At 35.3% G+C, this 21,634-nt stretch overlaps 1 protein-coding gene across 4 annotated transcripts in view; it reads right to left on the reverse strand.

The window, feature by feature from the left end:
* The window catches only part of LOC144965277 (uncharacterized), a 105,576-nt gene that overhangs the window by 43,394 nt on the left and 40,548 nt on the right, over window positions 1–21,634 (reverse strand). For all 4 annotated transcript variants that reach the window (XR_013643986.1, XR_013643985.1, XM_078900449.1 and 1 more), the window contains one exon: window positions 7,167–7,346. Coding sequence is in view for 1 of the 4 variants with exons in the window: in XM_078900449.1 (XP_078756575.1) it covers window positions 7,167–7,346 (180 nt within the window). In the remaining 3 variants the exon portion in view is untranslated. The remainder of the gene's footprint in view (window positions 1–7,166; window positions 7,347–21,634) is intronic.

A 21,634-nucleotide genomic window follows, 5' to 3' on the forward strand; every position in this document is an offset into this window, starting at 1 on the left:
AACATCTCATTTGAATTATTACTAGGCCTATGTTATTGTACACTATTATTGTGGAGGAATACACAGTATCTGCGAACTTGTAACATTGGGTACCAGCCTAAAAACATATAGAAAGAAAGAAAAGGTGAATATACCTTTAATGAAAAAAGGACACACACACACACAAACACACATATGTGTATATATATATATATATATATATATATATATATATATATATATATTATATATATATATATATATATATATATATATATATATATATATATATATATATATATATAACAAAACACGTATAGGCCTCATCCCTAACGGAATTTTTGATTGGCGGTGTGACCTTTGTAAAATTTGGCAAGTGACCCGTCACAACTCCAAAATAACCAGGTAGCTCGACCTCTCTTTACAGGCGGATGTTGGATAAATAAATATGGTAAAGAGGTCCAAGGGCTCACTCCTATAGTTCAATAGATAGAGAGCATTCACTCGCACACGAATGTTGCTGATAAGATCGATCCGGGCAACATGTTTTTGTTATCTGTTAAAGTTTTCTGGCCAAAACGAAGGCATTTTGTCGAAGAATGGCAAAACTTATTTACAAATCATTTTAAAAATACGATTACTACTGAATTTCACTATCAGCTGCAAACCACAGAACAGCGGGGAATTCCCACTAGCTAATAAATTGACAATCAACTGTTGCCTTCTTCAAGTTTTTTCCCCCTCATTCATCTCATTTTATGTCTAAATAAAATAGAGACTGATTGTTCCACTTGATGTCCGTTTGTGATAACACTCGTCTTTGAACTACTGTTCGTACTCAAACACATGTCTTAGAACTACAAACTCCGGAGTGAAAATAAAATAAAACTTATAAAACTTAAATAAAAACGAATACGGAATTTCCCGATGACAACAAGACCTTATTGTAATAACGGGCAACCTGCCCCTACTCCATTACAACCAGACAGCCTGACCCTCCCTAAAAAGCGAAGAGAGTTGGATAAATAAATATGTCAATAAACGGGTGAGCCTGTTGAGGGAATACGTTCGACCCCCGATTCAATCACATTATTTTACTTGTGCAAAACTAAGATAAATACACAACTCACTGGATAACTGGCTTTATTAGAAGGGTCATGATTTTCCAGGAGGAAACAGATTTCGTGCATTATATTAGCTCTTTAAATAAACAGGCCTCAACTTTACGGCCCTCGTGTTATGATTTAAATTTTGTCAGTTTTTAACCACAAGTGAACTATCCCTATCCCGTATTATTAAAACGTTTCCAAGAGTTACTTGTACATTTAAAACCAAAATTAAAAATCTTTTAATTAAAGATCAATCAATTTATATGGTTTTAAAAAAGGTTGATTACAGAGGTTAAATAACGATGAACGAAACTTGATTAGAACAGAAATATGAATAAATAAAAACCGAGGGAAAAAGAACATAAAGTATTTGAAACATTATATTATAGGTTAGTCCATTTTGACACCACTGAACTGAAACGAGAAACACACGCATTCTTTCAATAAAAGACCATGAAAAAACAAGTTCAATTCCAAAAACTGCCTAATCAATTTTGTTTACAAAATTAGGTTAAAAACTTAAATTTCATCACTCTATTAGCATTCCCGAGTAGCATAGAGAAGGCAAAAAGTTCAAGAACATTTTTTTTCTGGGGACTCAGGACTCGAAGCAAGTGGTATTTTTCTGCAAAGTGGTTTATAACAACTCAAACAGGTATCGTAAATTAACTTCTCTTAAAACTTAAAAGTAAACTGAGTGAGGCATTCTTTAAAAAAAAATCCCAAGCCATTATTAATATCAACCTACTCATTTGTCTTCCTGGAAAAAAAATAGTTAATTCAATCACTGGGTATAGCTTCTGTTTTTTTGTTTTTTTGTTTTGTTTTTTTGTTTTTGTTTTCTAAATTATTGGGTATGAACCTATGGAATGCGTGGGACCTAAATCTAAACGGTTATGAACTGCTTAAAGAATGTCAGTACTAATATTTTATGGTGGCAATAAAAGCAACAACAACAAAAGGCAATAGATTATGATGGTGAGGATGATGATGATGATGATGACGATGAGATGATGATGAAGAAGAAGAAAAAGAAGAAGAAGAATAATTTTTTAAAAGGCATCACCTCAAAGCACTAAAGATAAGGTTCATCGTTGTGACTAACGTACATCGTACTGTGTAATATTTGCAATTAATTATTATGACATGGGTGAGTGGCGGATTTGAAAAGGGAATCGCTGGCATATTTGTCATAACAGTATGGCACCCAAAGACGCTACGCTGCGGTAGATCATAGCAATTGAAATGATAACCATTAATCTGTTAATAGAAGAAACGAATTATCGATGTATAAAAAAAATATACCATTAAACGAATGAATGAATTAATAAATAAATGAACGATTGAACTGATGAATGAATGAATAAATAAATGTATGAATGAATGAATGAATGAATGAATGAATGAATGAAAGGGTGAATGAATGAATGAAAGGGTGAATGAATGAATCAATCAATGACTGTTATTTACGAATGGGGTAAGTAAAGAGGACCGCACGAAGTGACACGGAAATGTTTCAATCCACTGGTTCGACGTAAACACAAATTATATGAAATAACTTTGAAACTATTCACAGTAAGAGTAAGAGACGCAAGTGTTCCCACTAGAAAAAGGTAAGGCTAATAATTTTGTCTGTTCGTCGTTAGTATTTCACGGCACAACCGTGTCTTGTGGCTGGTGATGTCTAAAAGTGATTAAAATACTGTAGCAAAATCATTTTTTCTATACTCTTCTTCTTGTGACAGATGAAATAGGAGAAGAGAGATATGGCTGAGATCAGGAAGAATGCCGTGTGTGTGTGGGTGTCAATCAAGAAGCTTATATTATAAGCTTCTTGGTGTCAATGCATGTATTAAACAAGTCAACCACCTCTGATTACTGTTACACTGATAGAAAGTCAAATCTGTATTGAACATCTCAATATGAGGAGAGAAAAAGAATGCCTCATTTAAACTCCCAGAGTTAGTTAAGCGACGATACAATTTCGGTTGAGTGTTTATTTAGGAACATGAGCTTCTTAAGAACGCATTCTTCTTTAAACAAAAAACGTTATATTATATATATATACATTCGGTATCCAACCAAAATCACAAATAAATCCTTATATGATAAAAACGAATGGAAAGACCACTCTCCGTCGAAAATCTGGAACAGAGATGGCGCTTTTTGATCATATTCTGAGACGAAATTCGAAAATCCTTGCCAATATTGCAATGACCGCGTATTTCAAAGTGTGGAAACTCATTTAGGGGAAGGTCAATAACAACTTTACCCGCCCGGCTCAACCAAGATCTACGGACATTGGAAGATCGGCAACCGAATCTCAACACTATTGCGGATCTTCAGGCACCGCAGACAATTGCTTCGGATGGACAACGTTGGTTAGACCAACAGCACGATGACAGAGGTGCGAAAGGCTCATAAGTCAAGTAAGTCAAGTTATATTATTATCATGTAAGTAACAGACTAATATAGACATAGATACATTAATAACCATTAACTTCCGTACTCTTGAAAAACACGTATTAAAAAAATTTAGCCAGAAAAATCGTCCATCAAATATAGATCGATTTTAATGACCCTCATCTTGGCCAACAACTCTCATACCTGGGACCTCCCTGAGACCTATCGAGGTCCCATGTGTGAGATTCTTTGCCAAAATCAGGGTCGTTTATATCGATCGATATTTGAAGGATGAGTTTTCTGGCCAAATTTTTAAATACGTATTTTACCAGAGTATGGATGTTAACTGGTTAAAAGAAAGTCAGCTAACCGAACGCTCCTTCATATTATAGATTTCCCCCTCTTCTTTTCTTCATTTCTCTTCGTTTTTATTATTTCTTCTCTCGACAACATGAATATGCATTACTTTCATCATCGCTCTGGAATGCAACATCTATTCTCCTCACTCATCGGGTCGCTTAGTTTGTGAACTCACCAACTAATGTGCGTTGGTAACTTCACCCTCTCCCCTCGTCACACACACACACACACACACACACACACACACACACACACACGATATAAACATTTAACTGTCACTGTCCATTGGTTAAAAAATTTCTAAACAACACTTTTATTATAATCACTTAAAATGTTTTTCAAACGAGTATAAAATCAAAAATAATATCCAAAACAATACCATGAGGTGTGAGAAACGGTGACAGGTTTACAGATTTGACATCTACCGACCGCCCTACGCTTCACTTTCGATGGGAAACTTTTAACTAATTTTTTTTTTTTTAAATAAATCGATCGGTTAAAGTGACTCAACTCGTCAAGTAGTATCAAACCTGAGAGTTCTTCAATGTCTTAGGGGTTTGAAACGTTTTGATGATTTGAGGTTTGTTTTAACCTATCTATTTGTAGAATAAACGTTTTCAACCCAACAAAAAAAAAAGTATTTTGTCAAAGTAAGTCAGTCTAGATTCAGGTCGGACTTGGCATGCATGTAGAGATTGGCTGGAGCAGATAAAAACGGTATGGAAATGAGCAATAAACATAGTTTCCTACGAATTCAAAGTGAATTACATTACGCCTGTAGCGATGCTGACAGAGTGCGAGGTAACATCAGTAACGATAAAGAATTTTATTCAATGAAATTATCGGTGACGTAAAGTAAAATAAAATAAAATAAAATAAAATAAAATTCCCTTTATTCATCCCCAAGAAATATGTTGTATGGTCGATTCCAATGGAAGACTGGATAGCCCAGGCCGTAAAGTAGGGCTATACATCGCGGCATCTTGACCACAACCGGCACATGCATGTTGGACAGGCGGCAGGCTCCCACTGTTGAAGTAAGTATGCCGTTAAGCAGGTTCTCGACCGAAGCCGATTGGCTGCCACAGCCTGGCAACTTCTCCAGTTTCGAGCAATGATGTCCCCGCCTCCTCCAGAGATTGAATCGTCCAAACCGACTTCCATCTCGTATAGCTCTTTTCAAAGTAAGGGGAGCTACGTACAAGGGGTGCCGGGACTTATTTCGGTTCGAAACAGGAGCACCTACCATCATAAGCTTGAGAGGGGTATCCCCATTCTCTCTCTCTCTTTGATCTTATTAAGCCAGTTGTTTGTAATCGTCTCCCGCCAGCTTGCTGCCATTATCGGGCCCCAATCTCTAGCGTTTCCGACACTGTGTGCATGGTCTTGCCGAGTTATACATCTACCTTCTCAACGTTCTTGCTTCTGACCCACACTGGAGTGCAATACTCCGCGATGGAATAGCATAGTGCCAGGGCGGACGTCCTCAGGAGCGCTTGACTAGCACCCCAAGTTGATCTCGCCAGCTTCCTCAGAAGATTGTTGCGTTTCTCTATCTTCTGGGCAACCCCTTCGAGATATACCGATAAGTAAGGCTGCGGTCCAGCGTAACTCCCGGGTATTTCGGATTGGGAGAAGCTGGTCCTCGACGACGTTCAGTTTACGGGTGTGCCAGTCACTACATAGGTGAAATGCAGTGGCCACGGTTTTGGAAGAGTTCATCTTCAGGTACCACTTGTCAAAGTAGTATTTGAGTCTGGTGACGCCCTCGTGACGGATCGGCATTTAACTTTGAGTAACGAGTGCCCAGTCGTCCGCGTATCCCAGTCTCAGGGAGGAAGTGTTCGGCAGGTCGCTAATGTAGATATAAAACAACATTGGCGCCAAAACAGACTCCCGAGGGACTCCATTCCTCTGTCTCCTGACTTTGCTCGTGGTGTCTCCCATCGCGACGTGGAAGTGAAGATTTTAAGAGAACAACTTCAAGGTCTTTTTCCACCTTATGACTTTTGCAAGTTTGAACATTAACCCTTCGCACCAGACCGCATCGTACACCGCTGATTATAAATACAGAACCCTGCTTTAATATGCGCTGTAAATGCAATGAACTGCTCCGTGGTGCACCTCTCTTCCCCGAAGCCCGCCTGCTCGGGCTGTCTATTAGGGGTGACACGTTTATGTTTGAAGTGATTAATGCTTTGACTAACATTTCTTTTCAAGTCTCGTCGATAAATCAGAAAACCGAATTGAAATTTACCGCATTTAAATCGATTTGCAAAATTGGAACATTACTTTTTATTATAATTTCATCTTCACACGTTCCCCATTGTGCCAAAATGGAATATTTCCATAACATTTCGACAGTCGCCAGAAAAAGATATTCCTGCTATTCTTTTCGTACCCGACACTCGGGCTTTCGGGACTTTGTAATTGATTGGCCCACACACACACACACACACACACACACACACACACACAAAGAGAGAGAGAGAGAGAGAGAGAGAGAGAGAGAGAGAGAGAGAGAGAGAGAGAGAGAGAGAGTGTTAGATCATTTTTGTATATTTTATTTTCTTGAAATGTTCAATAATAATGCCTTTTTGTGTCGAAAAGTTAGGAAAACGATCTTTTGGGACATCTCATATCAACACTTTAGGACACTGAAGAAGGTAAGGCATGGATAGACAGATTAATTTATTTTAAATGGTGCAAGCAAATAGCATACACCAGTGAGTCATTAACTAAAGAAATAAGAGCTCTTGAGATCGTATACCGACAGTGGAATGCTTTGATGTCCCTTACACCCCCCCTCCCCTCCCCTTCCCCTTTACAAATTTTATTTTTCAATACTTATTTATCCCAGAAAAAAAAAATAGAAAAAGGAAAAAAAGGCCTTGTTACATTTAGTCTTTCCGCAAGGGGTCAATAATAAATGTAAATCAAGTCTGATATTATTATCAGGAATTAAATTGCATAGAACGATAAATGAGAAAGAAAATGAATAATACATCAGATGAAATTTTCAGAAGAAATCGAAATGATGATTAATGGGTGATGCTATAGACCATAGCGACGTCGATAGCAACGAGGTAAACCATGACGACGACATGTTAACGCCAATGATGTTGACAACAACAATGATGATGACGATGATAACGAAGATTACGATGGCGATAAAGAAGAAAAGAAAACAACAGGATTGACGATTGTAACCTCTTGAATTGCACAGTTAGAAGACATAATGAAACGCGACGGAAAGACGATTTGAATTTTGACAAACTGTTAGGCATAATATATTTATTATCAATCAATTCTTACCTTCGTATCGTCCAACACTGACTGCGGTGGATATACAACGAAATGACGAAGTGTAAATCCAAAACCTGCTTCTGTCCTTGGGATGACAACACTATGAGGTCCTTTCCAGTCTAAAATCCCAGGACCGATACAACCACCACCACCACCACCACCGCTGCCGGTGCTGCTGGTCTCAGACTCCTGTAAATAAGAAAGAAAAATAAAAATAAAAAAAAAGGAAAAGATAAATAAATAAATAAGGCAGAGCTAATCTACGAATGCACATCTAGTCGCTTAAAGCGAGACTAATAACCGTTTTGGTGTTATACAATATAAATTTAAAAAATCGATTCCCCTACCTAAAATCAAACGAATGGACGATTAAAAAAATTTTTTTTTTGTTATTCTTTTTATGTTTGTATTCTTGGTTTTCTATTTTTTTTTAAATGCACTCTTACTCATTTCAACCCTAGAGAGAGAGAGGGAGGGAGGGAGAGTGAGAGAGAGAGAGAGAGAGAGAGAGAGAGAGAGAGAGAGAGAGAGAGAGAGAGAGAGAGAGAGAGAGAGAGAGAGAGAGATCTATTCTAGAAATCTATCATCAGTGCTGTTTTGCGGATATGAATTTGTAGATTACTGATCTGAGAATAAAAATCTTAAGAAAGTGGTGAATAATCTTGTTTCATAGAATATTAAGTGGCAGAAACCCATTTTTCATCGACATCTGAGCAAGGTATTTGTGCTGCTTTGCGGTCTTGTGGTATGACACTCGCCTTCGGGCCCGTACGTCCCTGGCTCGAGTCCCACTCTGGACAGCGCAAAGTTGAGTCCCTAAAAAGGCTCTTATTTCTCTCGGTGTACTCAGGTGTAGAACGAGTACCTGGCCGAAAGCAGCGTGTCTCAGTCGACCCCCCCCCCCCCCCCAATGTACAGCGATTTACAGGCGTGATGTTTAGTCCTATATGTGTTAAGTGTTGCTGTTGGCTTGGGACCTCTTTTAAAGCGCGTGAGAACATTTATTGTATATTGCTCCATATCAATATTTTAAAGACGCCATTTATACATTCAGATTGACGCTCTCTTTCCGTAAGCATTTTGGTAAGGTACTTTCAAAGACGGATGGTCAGTCTACTGTCATGTCAGAGCAAAGACAGCCACGAGAACCCATAACGCTCCTCAATTACGCAGAAAACAAATCCATAATGTTATATTTCCAGTCTATGACCGATTCACAAAGCGTTATGATCATATAAGCCTATATATTCTCACGGCTCGATTTTGATGTTAAAATCCGACAAGGAAAACTAACAGTGCAAAATGCATGTCATGGGAGGATGATCCCAGCTGGTCCACTCAACAGGAAATAGTTCAACCCGCTCCTTACTGATACAAGATTAACTCCACATATTTTGCTTAAAAATAAATTTGCATCGACAGCATATGGGCGGTAGAGCTATGATTGATAGAAGCATCAATCGATACCAATGATATTGGCTGCATAATGCAGTCCGAGTAATTGTTGTCGCCAATATCCACTACATTCAAAGTGCGGGAGACAAATGGTTGATTGACGTGACCATAATAATATAAGTGATATTACCAAGCGTATAAAGTAAAACTCCAATGCTGTCATTTTTAGACAGAATGCGATCATATAAAATTCCAGCGTACAAAACAAAACAGAACAAAACCACGCCCCCCCCCCCCCAAAAAAAAAAAGAAAAGAAAAAAGAAAGAAATAATAATGATAATAATGATGATGATAATAATAATAATAATAATAATAATAATAATAATAATAATAATAATAATAATAATAATAATAATAATAATAATAATAATAATAATTTTTGTTTAATGTGGAGTTAAAGGTGACGCTCTATCAATCCCCTCGAAAAGAAAATGATAAAACATCTTTATAAAATAAAATATAAGAACACGACACTATTCTATCTATCTATCCCCCCCCCCCCCCCCATTCTCTCTCTCTCTCTCTCTCTCTCTCTCTCTCTCTCTCTCTCTCTCTCTCTCTCTCTCTCTCTCTCTAACACACATACATATTAAACAAACAAAACACGCTAGCACGCGCGTACATAGAATTGTACACACCGATACAGATAAACTCACACTTCACACACACATTCCTGCATATCATAAGTTGTAATAATCTGTAATATGATGCTTGCGCGGGAATTCCCAGGCTTAAAATAGGAATCCATTCACAATAGCACAGATAATACAAGCGACCGCTGTACCGTTTGTACCTTCGATTACCATTACACTTTATGTACATAAAATCACTCAAGCTTATTTGAAAACCAAACAGCTTGGATAGATTTATATAAAGTTACTGTGGAAATTCCATGGAATAAAATGAATCACCGAGAAAAATAATAATAATATTGTTATGATTTTTTATCAAGCCATGAATAAAATGTATCTACGCATGTAGAATTTTTCTTTTCTACATAACTTGACTGCACGATATGCGTCACCGTTCAATATTATCCATTTTTAACTCAGCTATTCTGTGTAAATCTGCAGGCGTCGGCGGTTTATTCTATTTTTCTGGCACTAAATATTAAAGTGTATGAAAACATAACTAAATGCACGCGGCACACCCAAGTTAGGAAAGTACCCCTAATCAATGCTAATTTTCTCTAATATATATATATATATATATATATATATATATATATATATATATATATATATATATATATATATAATGCTAATTTTCTTACTCGTTTAAAGAAACAAGGAGAGGGGCAAGAGGCATAAACGTACCTTAACTATTAACTTTTATTTAAATATATATATATATATATATATATATATATATATATATATATATATATATATATATACTTGGACTATTCAATAAAATTATGTAAATATATTTTATAACGCATTTTTATTCATTCATGCCATCCGCAACGCTTATAAAACCAATTTCCTTATGGATGAATAGAGTTTATTTATTTATTAGCTCGATTAACAATAATAGATAATAATAGAAAGGAATCCACATAACGCCAACACTCTTAAAAGTCTACTTCTAAAAGTCAACATATTTTGTTGGTCCCAGATGCTCTGTTCTTTATCTAAGTGTTTTCCACTGGGTAATGGATAAAGTCAACCTTGCTTAAAGTCAACCAATTTTTCTGGTCCAGCGGTGTTGACTTTATCAGGATTCCACTGTAAACGACAATATGATGTCCGCGTAATATAATATAATAATTATACTTAATCCGCGTTCCGCGTGGCTATACTTATACATATCTCCGCAATTATTTTTATTGACACTTTCTCATATGTTTACTTCCCTTTCTTGTTCACTTCTATAATTACTGACAATTACCCTCGTTTTATTTGATGTTATCAAATGGAATCAGTTCGACTTGAACTGTCATCTTAAAGCTGATTGTTTACATTTTAAAATTCCCACGAGATAATCCAACGTAAAATATCCCGTCATTAAAACTAATTTGTATAAAAATTACCGCAATATGTGTTACGTTACTAAACAATAATATTCGAAAAGTCGTTGCATAACAATGCTGTGCGTCGTGACTTGGCTATAACAGTTTTTATCTAAAAATTAACAAAGACAAAGAACATAACAAGAAATGTTTTGGGCTAAAATCTTAATTCAGTCAACAGTAAACAAGAACAAGGAAACACATTACGTAGATTGCTGGATAAATTCCTGAGTAGATGGTAAATGGACTTATGAGTAGGAAACCAAACTTTGCCACAATAAAAATGTATGGTAAAACAATGATTAGCTAAAGTCTTCAGTGCTTAATATGAGAAATAACCCAGATCAGTAACAGCACAATTCAGTAAATATAGAAATTGTTTGTTGGATCCGTGACTCGTATATTATCTCCTAAGCAAAATTCTTTTTTTAAAAAATGTCGACAGAATAATCTAAATTCTCCTTTTACCCCAGACAGAATAAAGCACTACCTACGACTACGACGGGTGTGAATGTTCCGATGTCTGGAATTCTAAGGTATTGACTATATCAACACAGACAACACGATGGAATATCATATCTGACACATTAACGTCATATTCATTTTCGATCAAGATACGTTACAACACAGACGGAATACAAATACAACTGGTCAAAAACCGACAGCGGGTTCAAGAATGCAGAATATTATAGTCATGGTTCTAGTCCATCAGTTGTTGAACAAAGGGTAAATACAATATGTATCGTTCTAAAATATCAGATAAGCTAGACAAACAACAACAACAACAACAACAACAACAACAGTGGAGGAGTAATAATAGCAGCAGCAACAGAAAAAAACAAAAAACAAAACCAAGACAACAAAAAGGGCTTTGTGTTCGCTTTCAAACTACGTAACAGTAAAAGAAATTGAACAACCATTCATCAAGCCGAGGGGGTCACGTCAAGATATCGCCCCCCCCCCCCCTCCACCCATCCCCCAGGTGATAAAAAAAAAAAGCAATTTATGACATATTATGCATACAAGAGATCAGAAATAAAGCTGAAGTCTGTTGACTTTGCTGGTGGAGAGTGCTACGTACATAGCGTTGGAAAAGGTAAATGGGCAACACCCAACGACTTCTTTCTTACCTTTAAACATTTAACAGTTAGAAAATGTAAATGTAATGAAACATGGACGCAACCTGGTTCAGGGAAAGGCAGATGGAGATTCCGGCAACGTCGAACATCTTTATTTCACGTCTGAAGTGAATTTAGTTTAAACTGTACAGCCCAATGAGTTAACCTCCCTTAGAGACTGGCACGAGAAATGGGCCGATTTTCCAGCTACATAGCATGCACTTTAAACATAAAAATACCTTTCCCCTAGCCAAATTATTTGCCTTTATTGCTCCATACCTGTAAAACCCAGCGATTAACAATCCAAGAAGTCTATTTAAAGTAGTCAGACAGGAATTCAAAATATTTTCGAATGATCATTTTAACAAGTGTAAACAATACCTTGGCAACCCTCCCCTCCCCCCTTCTCTCTCTCTCTCTCTCTCTCTCTCTCTCTCTCTCTCTCTCTCTCTCTCTCTCTCTAACACAAATTAAGGTTATTTATTTACTTACATTTGTTTTTAAATTGGAGAGGTTGAAAAAAAAATTTGGAGCCCTGAGTGATATTTTCAAAAGCATTTTGTTTATGACCGAGGTTGTTTACTTCATTTGAAAAAAAAAATCATTATACCCCAAACACTCTTCAGTAAAAAATATTTTTTTTTTGCGATAGGCAAAGTAACTTTTGCGTCTAGGTTTCCTTTATTGTAGCACTACCAACCACCTTGTTCTTGTTAATTTTACAACGTACTTCACCTTTTTACCTGTCCCTTTCACTCTCACGGTGGTTTATTTTTATCATAATAATCATTATTATGTATTTTGTTAGCTCTCCTGGCTGCTGTCCAAGTAAAGACAGATTTATCGCTGTGCCGTTAAAATCGTATTGAATAATTTGAAAAAAAAAAAAAACAAAAACAAAAAAACAAAACTCCGCCCGCTAAACAATGGAAAGAGTCTAAAAGGGTTCTTTTGTTTTGTTAAATTTGTTTACTTTTTCACCGTTGACACGTAAATAGGAAGAAAGGTCTCCTTTTAAAATCCGTTTTGCCATCCACGATTACCTCTGGCACTTGTCTGAAAATTTTTAGAAGAGACTATATGTCGCCTTACAGATTCAAACAATAAGACATCAAAATTAAAAGGCCATGGAAATACCGCAATGTGATAAGCTTACCAGTCGTATATATATATATATATATATATATATATATATATATATATATATATATATATATATATATATATATAACACACACACATATATATATATAATATATATATATATAATATATATATATATATATATATATATATATATATATATATAAAACAAAAACCATGAAATAATAGTGCTCAACTTTTTGATAAAAGAAGCTATTTATAAACAATTCAAGTATAATTATGATTATATATCATACTAAATGACAATTTTACATTATTTATTCAATTATTCTGCTTTCAATATTTTCAAATTAAAAAAAAAACCAAAAAAAAAAAAACAAAAAAACAAAAAAAAAAAAAAAAACAAAACAATAACAACAACAAAAAACCCAAACATAATCCATAATAAAGAATATAATTTCTTGTTTAACTTGGCTTTCACTTCGAATCTAATATAATGTATATCAACAGGACGGACTGTAAGAATATTTTAAAAAAATAATACAGCCCAGACATTTTGAAAAATGATGACGACTCGTAACCACAAAATTCAGATTACTAGTACATACTCTAAACATAAATATAAAAGCAAGCAAACAAACAAAATAAAAACACACACACAAAAAAAAAAAAAAAAAAAAAAAAAAAAAACAAACAAACAACAGCAACAACAAAAACAAACAAACATTTAAAAACATTTCGGCCAGAAAACAGGCCCTTCAAATTTTACAGTCGATCAATTAAAGTCACAAATTCCTTGACGTCCGATGTTAGGGAGTTTTGACAAGATGTGGTCAATTTAATCGATCGATATTTGAAGGTCGAGTTCTCAGACAATTTTTTAAAATGTGCGTGTGTATGTGTGTGTGTGAGAGAGAGAGAGTGTGTGTGTTTGCTAATTAAGAGTGCGTTAGTATTGGGTGTATCGTGGTAGGTGTATCGAAAAAAAAAAAAAGAAGAAGAAAAAAAAAAAGAAACGCTACAAACGTGATAAAAGACAAAAACAAAACAAAACCGTAAAAAACACTGTTGATAGCTTAATGATTCCAGGCGTCCCATTTCAATGCTTCTCTCTGTAGTAATATCCTAATCTGACGGATATTTTACAAGTGTAAGTTAAGTGACCGTTTAAATTTATTGGGAGCAGCTCCCTGTGCAGGAGAAGAAAAAATAAACCACCCCCTCATTCCAAAAATAAAACAACAAAAAAACAAAAACAAAACAAAAAAAACTAACCTGCGATATGTGCCTGGGGTAGAGACTGCGATTAAGGGGGGGGGGGGGGGGGGGGGGAAAGAGAAAAAAAAAAAAAAAAAAAAAAAGAAACGCTACAAACGTGATATAAGACAAAAACAAAACAAAACCGTAAAAAAAAAAAAAAACACAAAACGAAAAAAACTCTGCCCCCCCCCCCAAATAAAAACCCCAAACAAAACAACCCAACCCAACACTAAAAAACCAAACCAAAACCAAACAACTATAACAAATAATATTTTTAAAAACAACAAAAGAACATAGTGTTGACATCAAGATTCGAACAAGCGACCTTCCTACTCAAATTCGTAACAGCGACATAATTGGCTAACCAGATCATGAATTCATAAACCCTGATTTTAATCCGTTCTGATTTTTGGAATCTTGTATGTAACTGATGCGTCACAAACACTGTTGATGGCGTGTCGACAGGTAAGGATAAAAAGAAAATATCGAAACATTTTAATTCTGATCTACTCTTGGAATCTTTATTGAATTATCTTCCCCTCTATAGACTGTGATGACGTATTCGAAATTTAGTAGCGATCACACGGAAAATAAGACAAAACCAGGATGTATTTAGAGCTATAAAGCTTGGAATGTTATATATTGTCATATAGTGCAGGGTTAAGATATTTAAGAAATTTAGATGATGTGGAGTAGGTGATCATTTCCTGAAAAAAAAAAAAACAAAAAAACAGAGAGAGAGAGAGAGAGAGAGAGAGAGAGAGAGAGAGAGAGAGAGAGAGAGAGAGAGAGAGGGGGGGGAGTTCGATAAATAATAATACTGAAAAAAATTATTTTTTAACCGTTTTTGTTCCAACGATAACCTAATACCCTATACAACTTGTTTTACTCACAATGAAAATGTCTATGTGATTTATGAATAAGGCGGTAAAGGCTATATAAAATTTACAGCTTGGAAGGTCCAATGAACACATAAAATTTAGTGGATATTGCGCAAAATAAAGGCACAGGTTTTTATACGAAAATCGATCTCAATATTGTGTATCAATAAATAGTCAACACATTTCGATCTATCAAAGCAAAAGTAAGAAAATAACGCATAAAAAGGAGGCCTAAATCATAAACAAACGAATTGACGTTTCTAAAATTTTCTGGTCTATTGACATTCGGGAGGTAGCCCATTGATATGATTTTTTCTTATAAATTTCAAACATTATTAAAATATATCGATTGTTTAATAAATGAGATAAATTAAAAATTGATGAACACTTTTAGGCGACGTGTTCTCATTTGCAGGTCTGATAACCAAAATTGGTATGGGCCGACACGCACTTATTTGCAGGTCTGATAACCCAATTCCTTATGTTGTAAAGGAAATCTCAAAAAATGACGCAAAAATCGTCCATTACAACAATGTTAAACTAGACCCATAAGTATATAGTTCTATGTACACATCGGTATGGGCTCATTTATGTAATGGAACTACTCTCAAACCAAAGCTAAATGTTTATTACAGTAATGTTTAAATCAAGCCCATAATTGTTTTCGGTTATCAGAAAAAAACAACAAAAAAACAAAAGCAAAAGCAACTATAGCATTGATATAGGGCAAATCCACTAAACGTGCACAAAGTGCTTTATCATCAGACCTGTAAATATGTGCATGTCGACATTAGGTGAATATCGACTGGCGGGAATATCAATCCATTCCATTAAAAAAAAAAAACCCACAAAATAACAAACGAAAAAAAAATCAAAATAAAAAAAACAAAACAAAATAAAACAGAACAACCCCCCCCCCCCCCCCCCACCAATAAAAATCAATAAAAATCAAAAAGATCGACGAGACGATGCAAACTATAGTGATAGCCAAATAGATTTACTATTATTATTATTATTATTATTATTATTATTATTATTATTATTATTATTATTATTATTATTATTATTATTATTATTATTTCTTTTTTTTTTTTTTTTTTTTGTTATTTATAAGCCAATCACCACGACTTGCTTACTTATCAAGACCAGTGACCAGCTGAGCCCCTCGGTCTACACCAATTAGGAAATGATGGCGGTGTACCCATTAACTTGACGCAATTTGTACTTAAAAAATAAATAAATAAAAGAAATAAAATTCTGCTGCTCAGCTTGTTTACAGGCAAAGCACAGGACATGCGCACCTGAGTAAGCAAACAGTGTTATACCTTTAACGGAATTGTGAGTAGTCTTGTCAACACTTCAACGGGGAAATAAAGCACGACCCCAAATTCCAAAGCCCCTAAAGTAAGAAGTGAGAAGGAAGGAAGAAAGAAAGACACCCTCCCAATCATGTTGAAAAAACAAACAAACAAAACAAAACAAAAAAGTAGAGGAACAAAACCTCCAAAAAATGCAAAGAAAACACATGACAAGAATGCAGATTCATTAAAAAAAAACAAAACAAAAAACAACCAATCCCCCACCAAAAAAAAACCCCCAAAAAAACAACAAAATAACCAAAACAAAAACTAAAGAAAATGAGAACAAATTAAAAAAAACAACAAAACAAACAAAAACAAACAGACCCACCACCACAAAAACACGCTCCTAGCAATTTAAGTCAAGAATCTTCATTTCCTCCCGAGAATCCCAAACTCAACTGTTTTGTATGGATTTAAATACTATCTTGCATCTGAATAAACATGACACAAACCTGGTAATTGCACTGCGTCACGCCAGTAAATTATAAATCCACTGGCCGTGGCCTGATTTGCCTCGCCGTTTCTAAAAGTGAGTGTTTATGATAATCTGACCGCAACTGGTGCATTTTTATTGCATTTGTACCCAGATGAACCCCCTCTGACAGTCTAAAGCCCTGCAAACGTATGCCATGTTGTCTACACCGCTGCTGCAGCATAAATCATAATCGTTGGTTACGTTACTGAAATAATTGTTTCGTTGATAAAACTGGGTATCGAAAGAAAAATAAAGAAAACCAAATCACATAATATCATAACAAAAACACATATGAAAAATAAATCAAGTCTGAAAATTGACCTTTTTTATAGCACGGTGTCATCTAAATGTGGTCGAAGCTTTTTGAAAGGGATGCCAATTCAACAAAAAACACGTAACATTTAGAAACAGGCATGCTCTGTGATACGCGATTACTATTGTATTTCACCTAACCGGTCAATTGCTTATTTTACACCTGAGTATGGTGAGAGAAAGTAAAAAGGAGTTTGAGTCCCGCAGCGGGACTCGTACCATAGACACAAGTCGAGTGACATACTTATAAGATCACAAGCCGCGCGCGCGCTCACACACACACACACACACACACACACACACACAAAAACAAACCCCAAACAAACAGAGCAAAAACAAAGAAACAAACAAAAAAGGCCAAAACAAAACAACAACAACAACAATAAAACTAACAAACAAAAAACAAAAAACAACACAACCCCCATCTCCATTTAATGAATACCATATTATTTTAAGAAATGACGCATTTTTACCTTAACTCACCACGGACAACATTAAAATTCAAAGATTCTTCGCTACTTTTCATTTCTGAGAATACATAATCTGACTTGGGGAAACTTCAACAATCGCTGCATTCAGCAAAAACAAAATAAATAAAAGGAATCATAAGAAAACAAAGAGTAAAAACAAAAACAAAGAAGACTAAACTGTGGTTTGAAATGTCTTAATTTGCATCACAAGAGACAAGGTTCTATCCATGGTTGTAATCGTTTCATCTTTTTCGGATAATCTGTATGGCCGACACTCTATATTTTGATAACCAGAGAATAAATGGAGAAAGATAACCTTTGTTCACGTTCGCTTTCAACCACATTTGTAATGTAGATGATGTGCATTATATCACAGAGTTATAAATTCGTAAAAATAAATATTATCAGTTATTCATTTCAGCCAAAAGCTTAACTTAATGCGATAGATCAACTTCAGGATCAAGTAAAATTGTTATATAAATATTATAGATAAACAGGTGAAGGTTTTCATTCCAGACGACGGGAAAAGCAAGTATTGTTAGGAATACAGGGTTTTAAAAAAAATAAGGGGATCATAATAGATGTAAAAATGGTCCAGTGGTAAAGTTTACATAATTATGAATCAGAAGATCGGCCGTTCGAATACCCTTGTCGCCCCTTCCCCCCAGCCCAAAACAAAAAAAAAAAAAAAAAACAGAAAAAAAAAAACAATAAAAAAAAACCAACAATAACAACCTAAAAAAAAACAACAACAAAAAAAAAAAAAAAAACACACACACACACACACACACACAAAAACGCAAAAAAAAAAAAAAAAACAACTTAAAACAAAACAAACCCAGCTCATTTAGTTAAACACAACTTGGTTATAAGTCATAGACAAAACAATCAAGGTTGGATTTGAAATAAATGCATCGTAATAGTAGTCCTTCAGAGCCCATGGAGCCCGAGTTAATTCCCGGTTTCTATAGCGTGATAGGGACAATAGCAATTTCTTGAAACCATTTGGATGGAACGCTAGACTATCGCAAAGTGCTAACTTCCCGACAGATCTAACGGGCCCAGCTACTCTATCACTGTTGGATGGATTTAGGGGGGGGGGGGGGGGGGGGGGGGGGGGGAGGGGTGTCAGAAAATGACTTCATCCGGGATCAATCACGGTCCCTTTGCGTGAGAAACTATTGCTCTACCAATTGAATCATCCGGACCGCCACATCTTAAAAGAATTCAAAATCATTTTAAAACTATAATAATTAGTGATGCTTGAGATTACCTGTCATATATCTGATATCAAATTAAGGTAAATGCAATCAAATCGGAATAACGCACATAATTTCTATTATGAAATAAACGCTATACATATATTTTTTTTTATCGAAATCATCCTAAATCATAAAATCGATTTTCTGGGTGGCACAATAATTCACAAATTGTATTTTCAAAGCGAATTCAATCACACTTGCATTGTTTCCCAAAATTTTATTCCAATCACATTCAATAACTAAACTACAGTTACTTCTGCTTTGAGTTGGAAGATTCAAGATATGAGAGAAGTGGTAGCCAAATGAAAGAACCAGCTATTGGCAAGAAAAAAAAACAACAAAAAAAACAAAAAACAAGAGACATCCAAGTTCGAAGCAGTGTTAATATGATTCAATATGGCCCAATAGCAAACACATATTATTCCGAGTCCCAAGACTTATATTTGATTTTTCCTTTATGTGTATCGTATTAATATTGAAGTCGGTAGCCCAGTAACCCATCTGTATGGTGTATGTAAGATCTCGCCCTGATTCAGAAAGAAGTAACGTTGAGAGAGGACTGCGACCATGGAGGACAGGGCGGTCGAGAACTGCTGGTCTAAGTCTCTGGGTAATGCACCTTCCGTTTTCCACAAATTATTGCACTCTCGATTGGAGTGAGTAAATTATCTGATACAGACCGTGATTGATATTTAAAGGGAGCTACTACAGGCGATCTGAAATGCATAAAATGGACATTTGACTCTTTGTGACATGAGAGAATGAATAAAGCATTGCGATATGAAAATGTTCTATTCAATAATTGTCCCTATTTAATTATATCTTTTTACTCGACTCCCCTTTATCCCACAGGCGTCCGATACCCCATCCGATTTCCTGTAGTCACTTTAATTCTGCAATAGGCACATAGATTATCGCAAATATTATGATATTGATGGAAACTGACGATTGGCACTGGGGCCGAAGTGAGTGAAAGAAAAAGAAGTGAACTTCGTATTGAGCATAATAACATCACTCGGGTACAGATGTATGTGAACAAAGATTTCGTTAAGCTTCACTCCCTGTACCTCTGATATCATTTAAATTAGACTGGTCCGTCAAAAAGGATGATGACGGGCACTGATTGAGGATCAAATTATTGACGTCAGTTAGTGTTTCGATTACTAAATATCGTAAAATCGCAACGATGTATAACATCGATTAAAACCAACGTATATCGCTCGTGTCACCGCTAGGGCGCCTGGCCAAACGCGATGTCTCCTTGATAACAAATGTTCTTTCCCGTGTTTCCAATGACAGACCTGCTCACTATTAACGAAAAAAATATAGAATTACGAAATTTTGGTTCCAACTTCATGAGCATCTCTCAGTCATTAAAACTTATGAAAAATCAAAATGGATGACAGACTACCCAATTTGAAGAATTTTGTTGTTTAATCATTGTGAGGGAAAATTGTTGATTTTTGACGATAGAGAATAAAATTTTCATCTCCTAAAAATTATGAATTTACGAATATTCAAGTAGTCAGTTCTGCCAATGGTACAAAACGTATGTTATTGCACCGTCCATTTACCGAGTCTGGGAACATTTTCCCCCAGCCCTCCAGATGATAAGACCGGACTATCAACACGTCTCTAAAGATAAAGCGCTATTCACGTGTGCTCGAACAATGATAATATACAATCCAAGTAAGAAAAGTAAAACATGAAAACAGACGTCCAGAATATAACCTATAAGGTACCAGGCCCAACTTGGGCCCGAGTATTTGTTGTCATACCCCCCCCCCCCCCCCCCCCCCCCCCCCCCCCCCCCCTTATAGCATAAATCACGCTCTCTTAAAAATACACAAGAAGAGTATTAAACTTACATCTCACATCTAATATATGACCCACGGTGTACTGATTCCGTTTGTTGTCTCCTCAGGGCCCATGTGTTGAATCTATAAATACAAAGCTCCTACTTGAACTTATTTAAATGGACCCAAGAAGACCAATGGTTTAACCTTTTACTAAATAATTAAAAAATGAAGTTGAAAATAGGCCATAAATGTCCAATTAAATTTTTTTTTAAAATAAAAAAATAAAAAAGCTTTCCTTTACCAGCGGATTTTTACAAAGAAAAAATAAAATCATTGAATTTTGCATTGAATATTGCAAATTTTGCATCCGAAAGAACACATTTTGTTGGTGATAGCAGCAGCAGTAGAAGTAGTAGTAGTAGTAGTAGTAGTAGTAGTAGTAGTAGTAGTAGTAGTAGTAGTAGTAGTAGTAGTAGTAGAAGTAGTAGTAGTAGTAGTAGTAGTAGTAGTAGTAGTAGTAGTAGTAGTAGTAGTAGTACTAGTAGTAGTAGTACAACAATGATAATAATAAGAAGAAGAGCAACAACGATAATAATAATGACGATGACGATGATGATGATAATGATAATAATAATGATAATAATAATAATAATAATAATAATAATAATAATAATAATAATAATAATAATAATAATAATAATAATAATAATAATAATGATGTAATGTAGCGGTGAACTCATGTCCGATATCGGTCATCGACACACACTTACCCGCGCGTGCATAGGTAATTATTATTTTACACCTCATCACAGAAAATAATCTGATTAAGCTAATCTGATGTAGACATGAAAGCACCAACAAATTGATGCTAGATATAAACTCCAAGGAGAACTGTATACAAAGTAATAAATCAAAAGAAACAAACGTAAAGCAAACTTTGTCGCACCTGAACTAACTTACTTGCAAAT

The sequence above is a fragment of the Berghia stephanieae genome, chromosome 2, assembly GCF_034508935.2.
Source record: "Berghia stephanieae isolate SIO BIC M18660-M18661 chromosome 2, UCSD_Bste_1.3, whole genome shotgun sequence".
Lineage (NCBI taxonomy): Eukaryota > Metazoa > Mollusca > Gastropoda > Nudibranchia > Aeolidiidae > Berghia > Berghia stephanieae.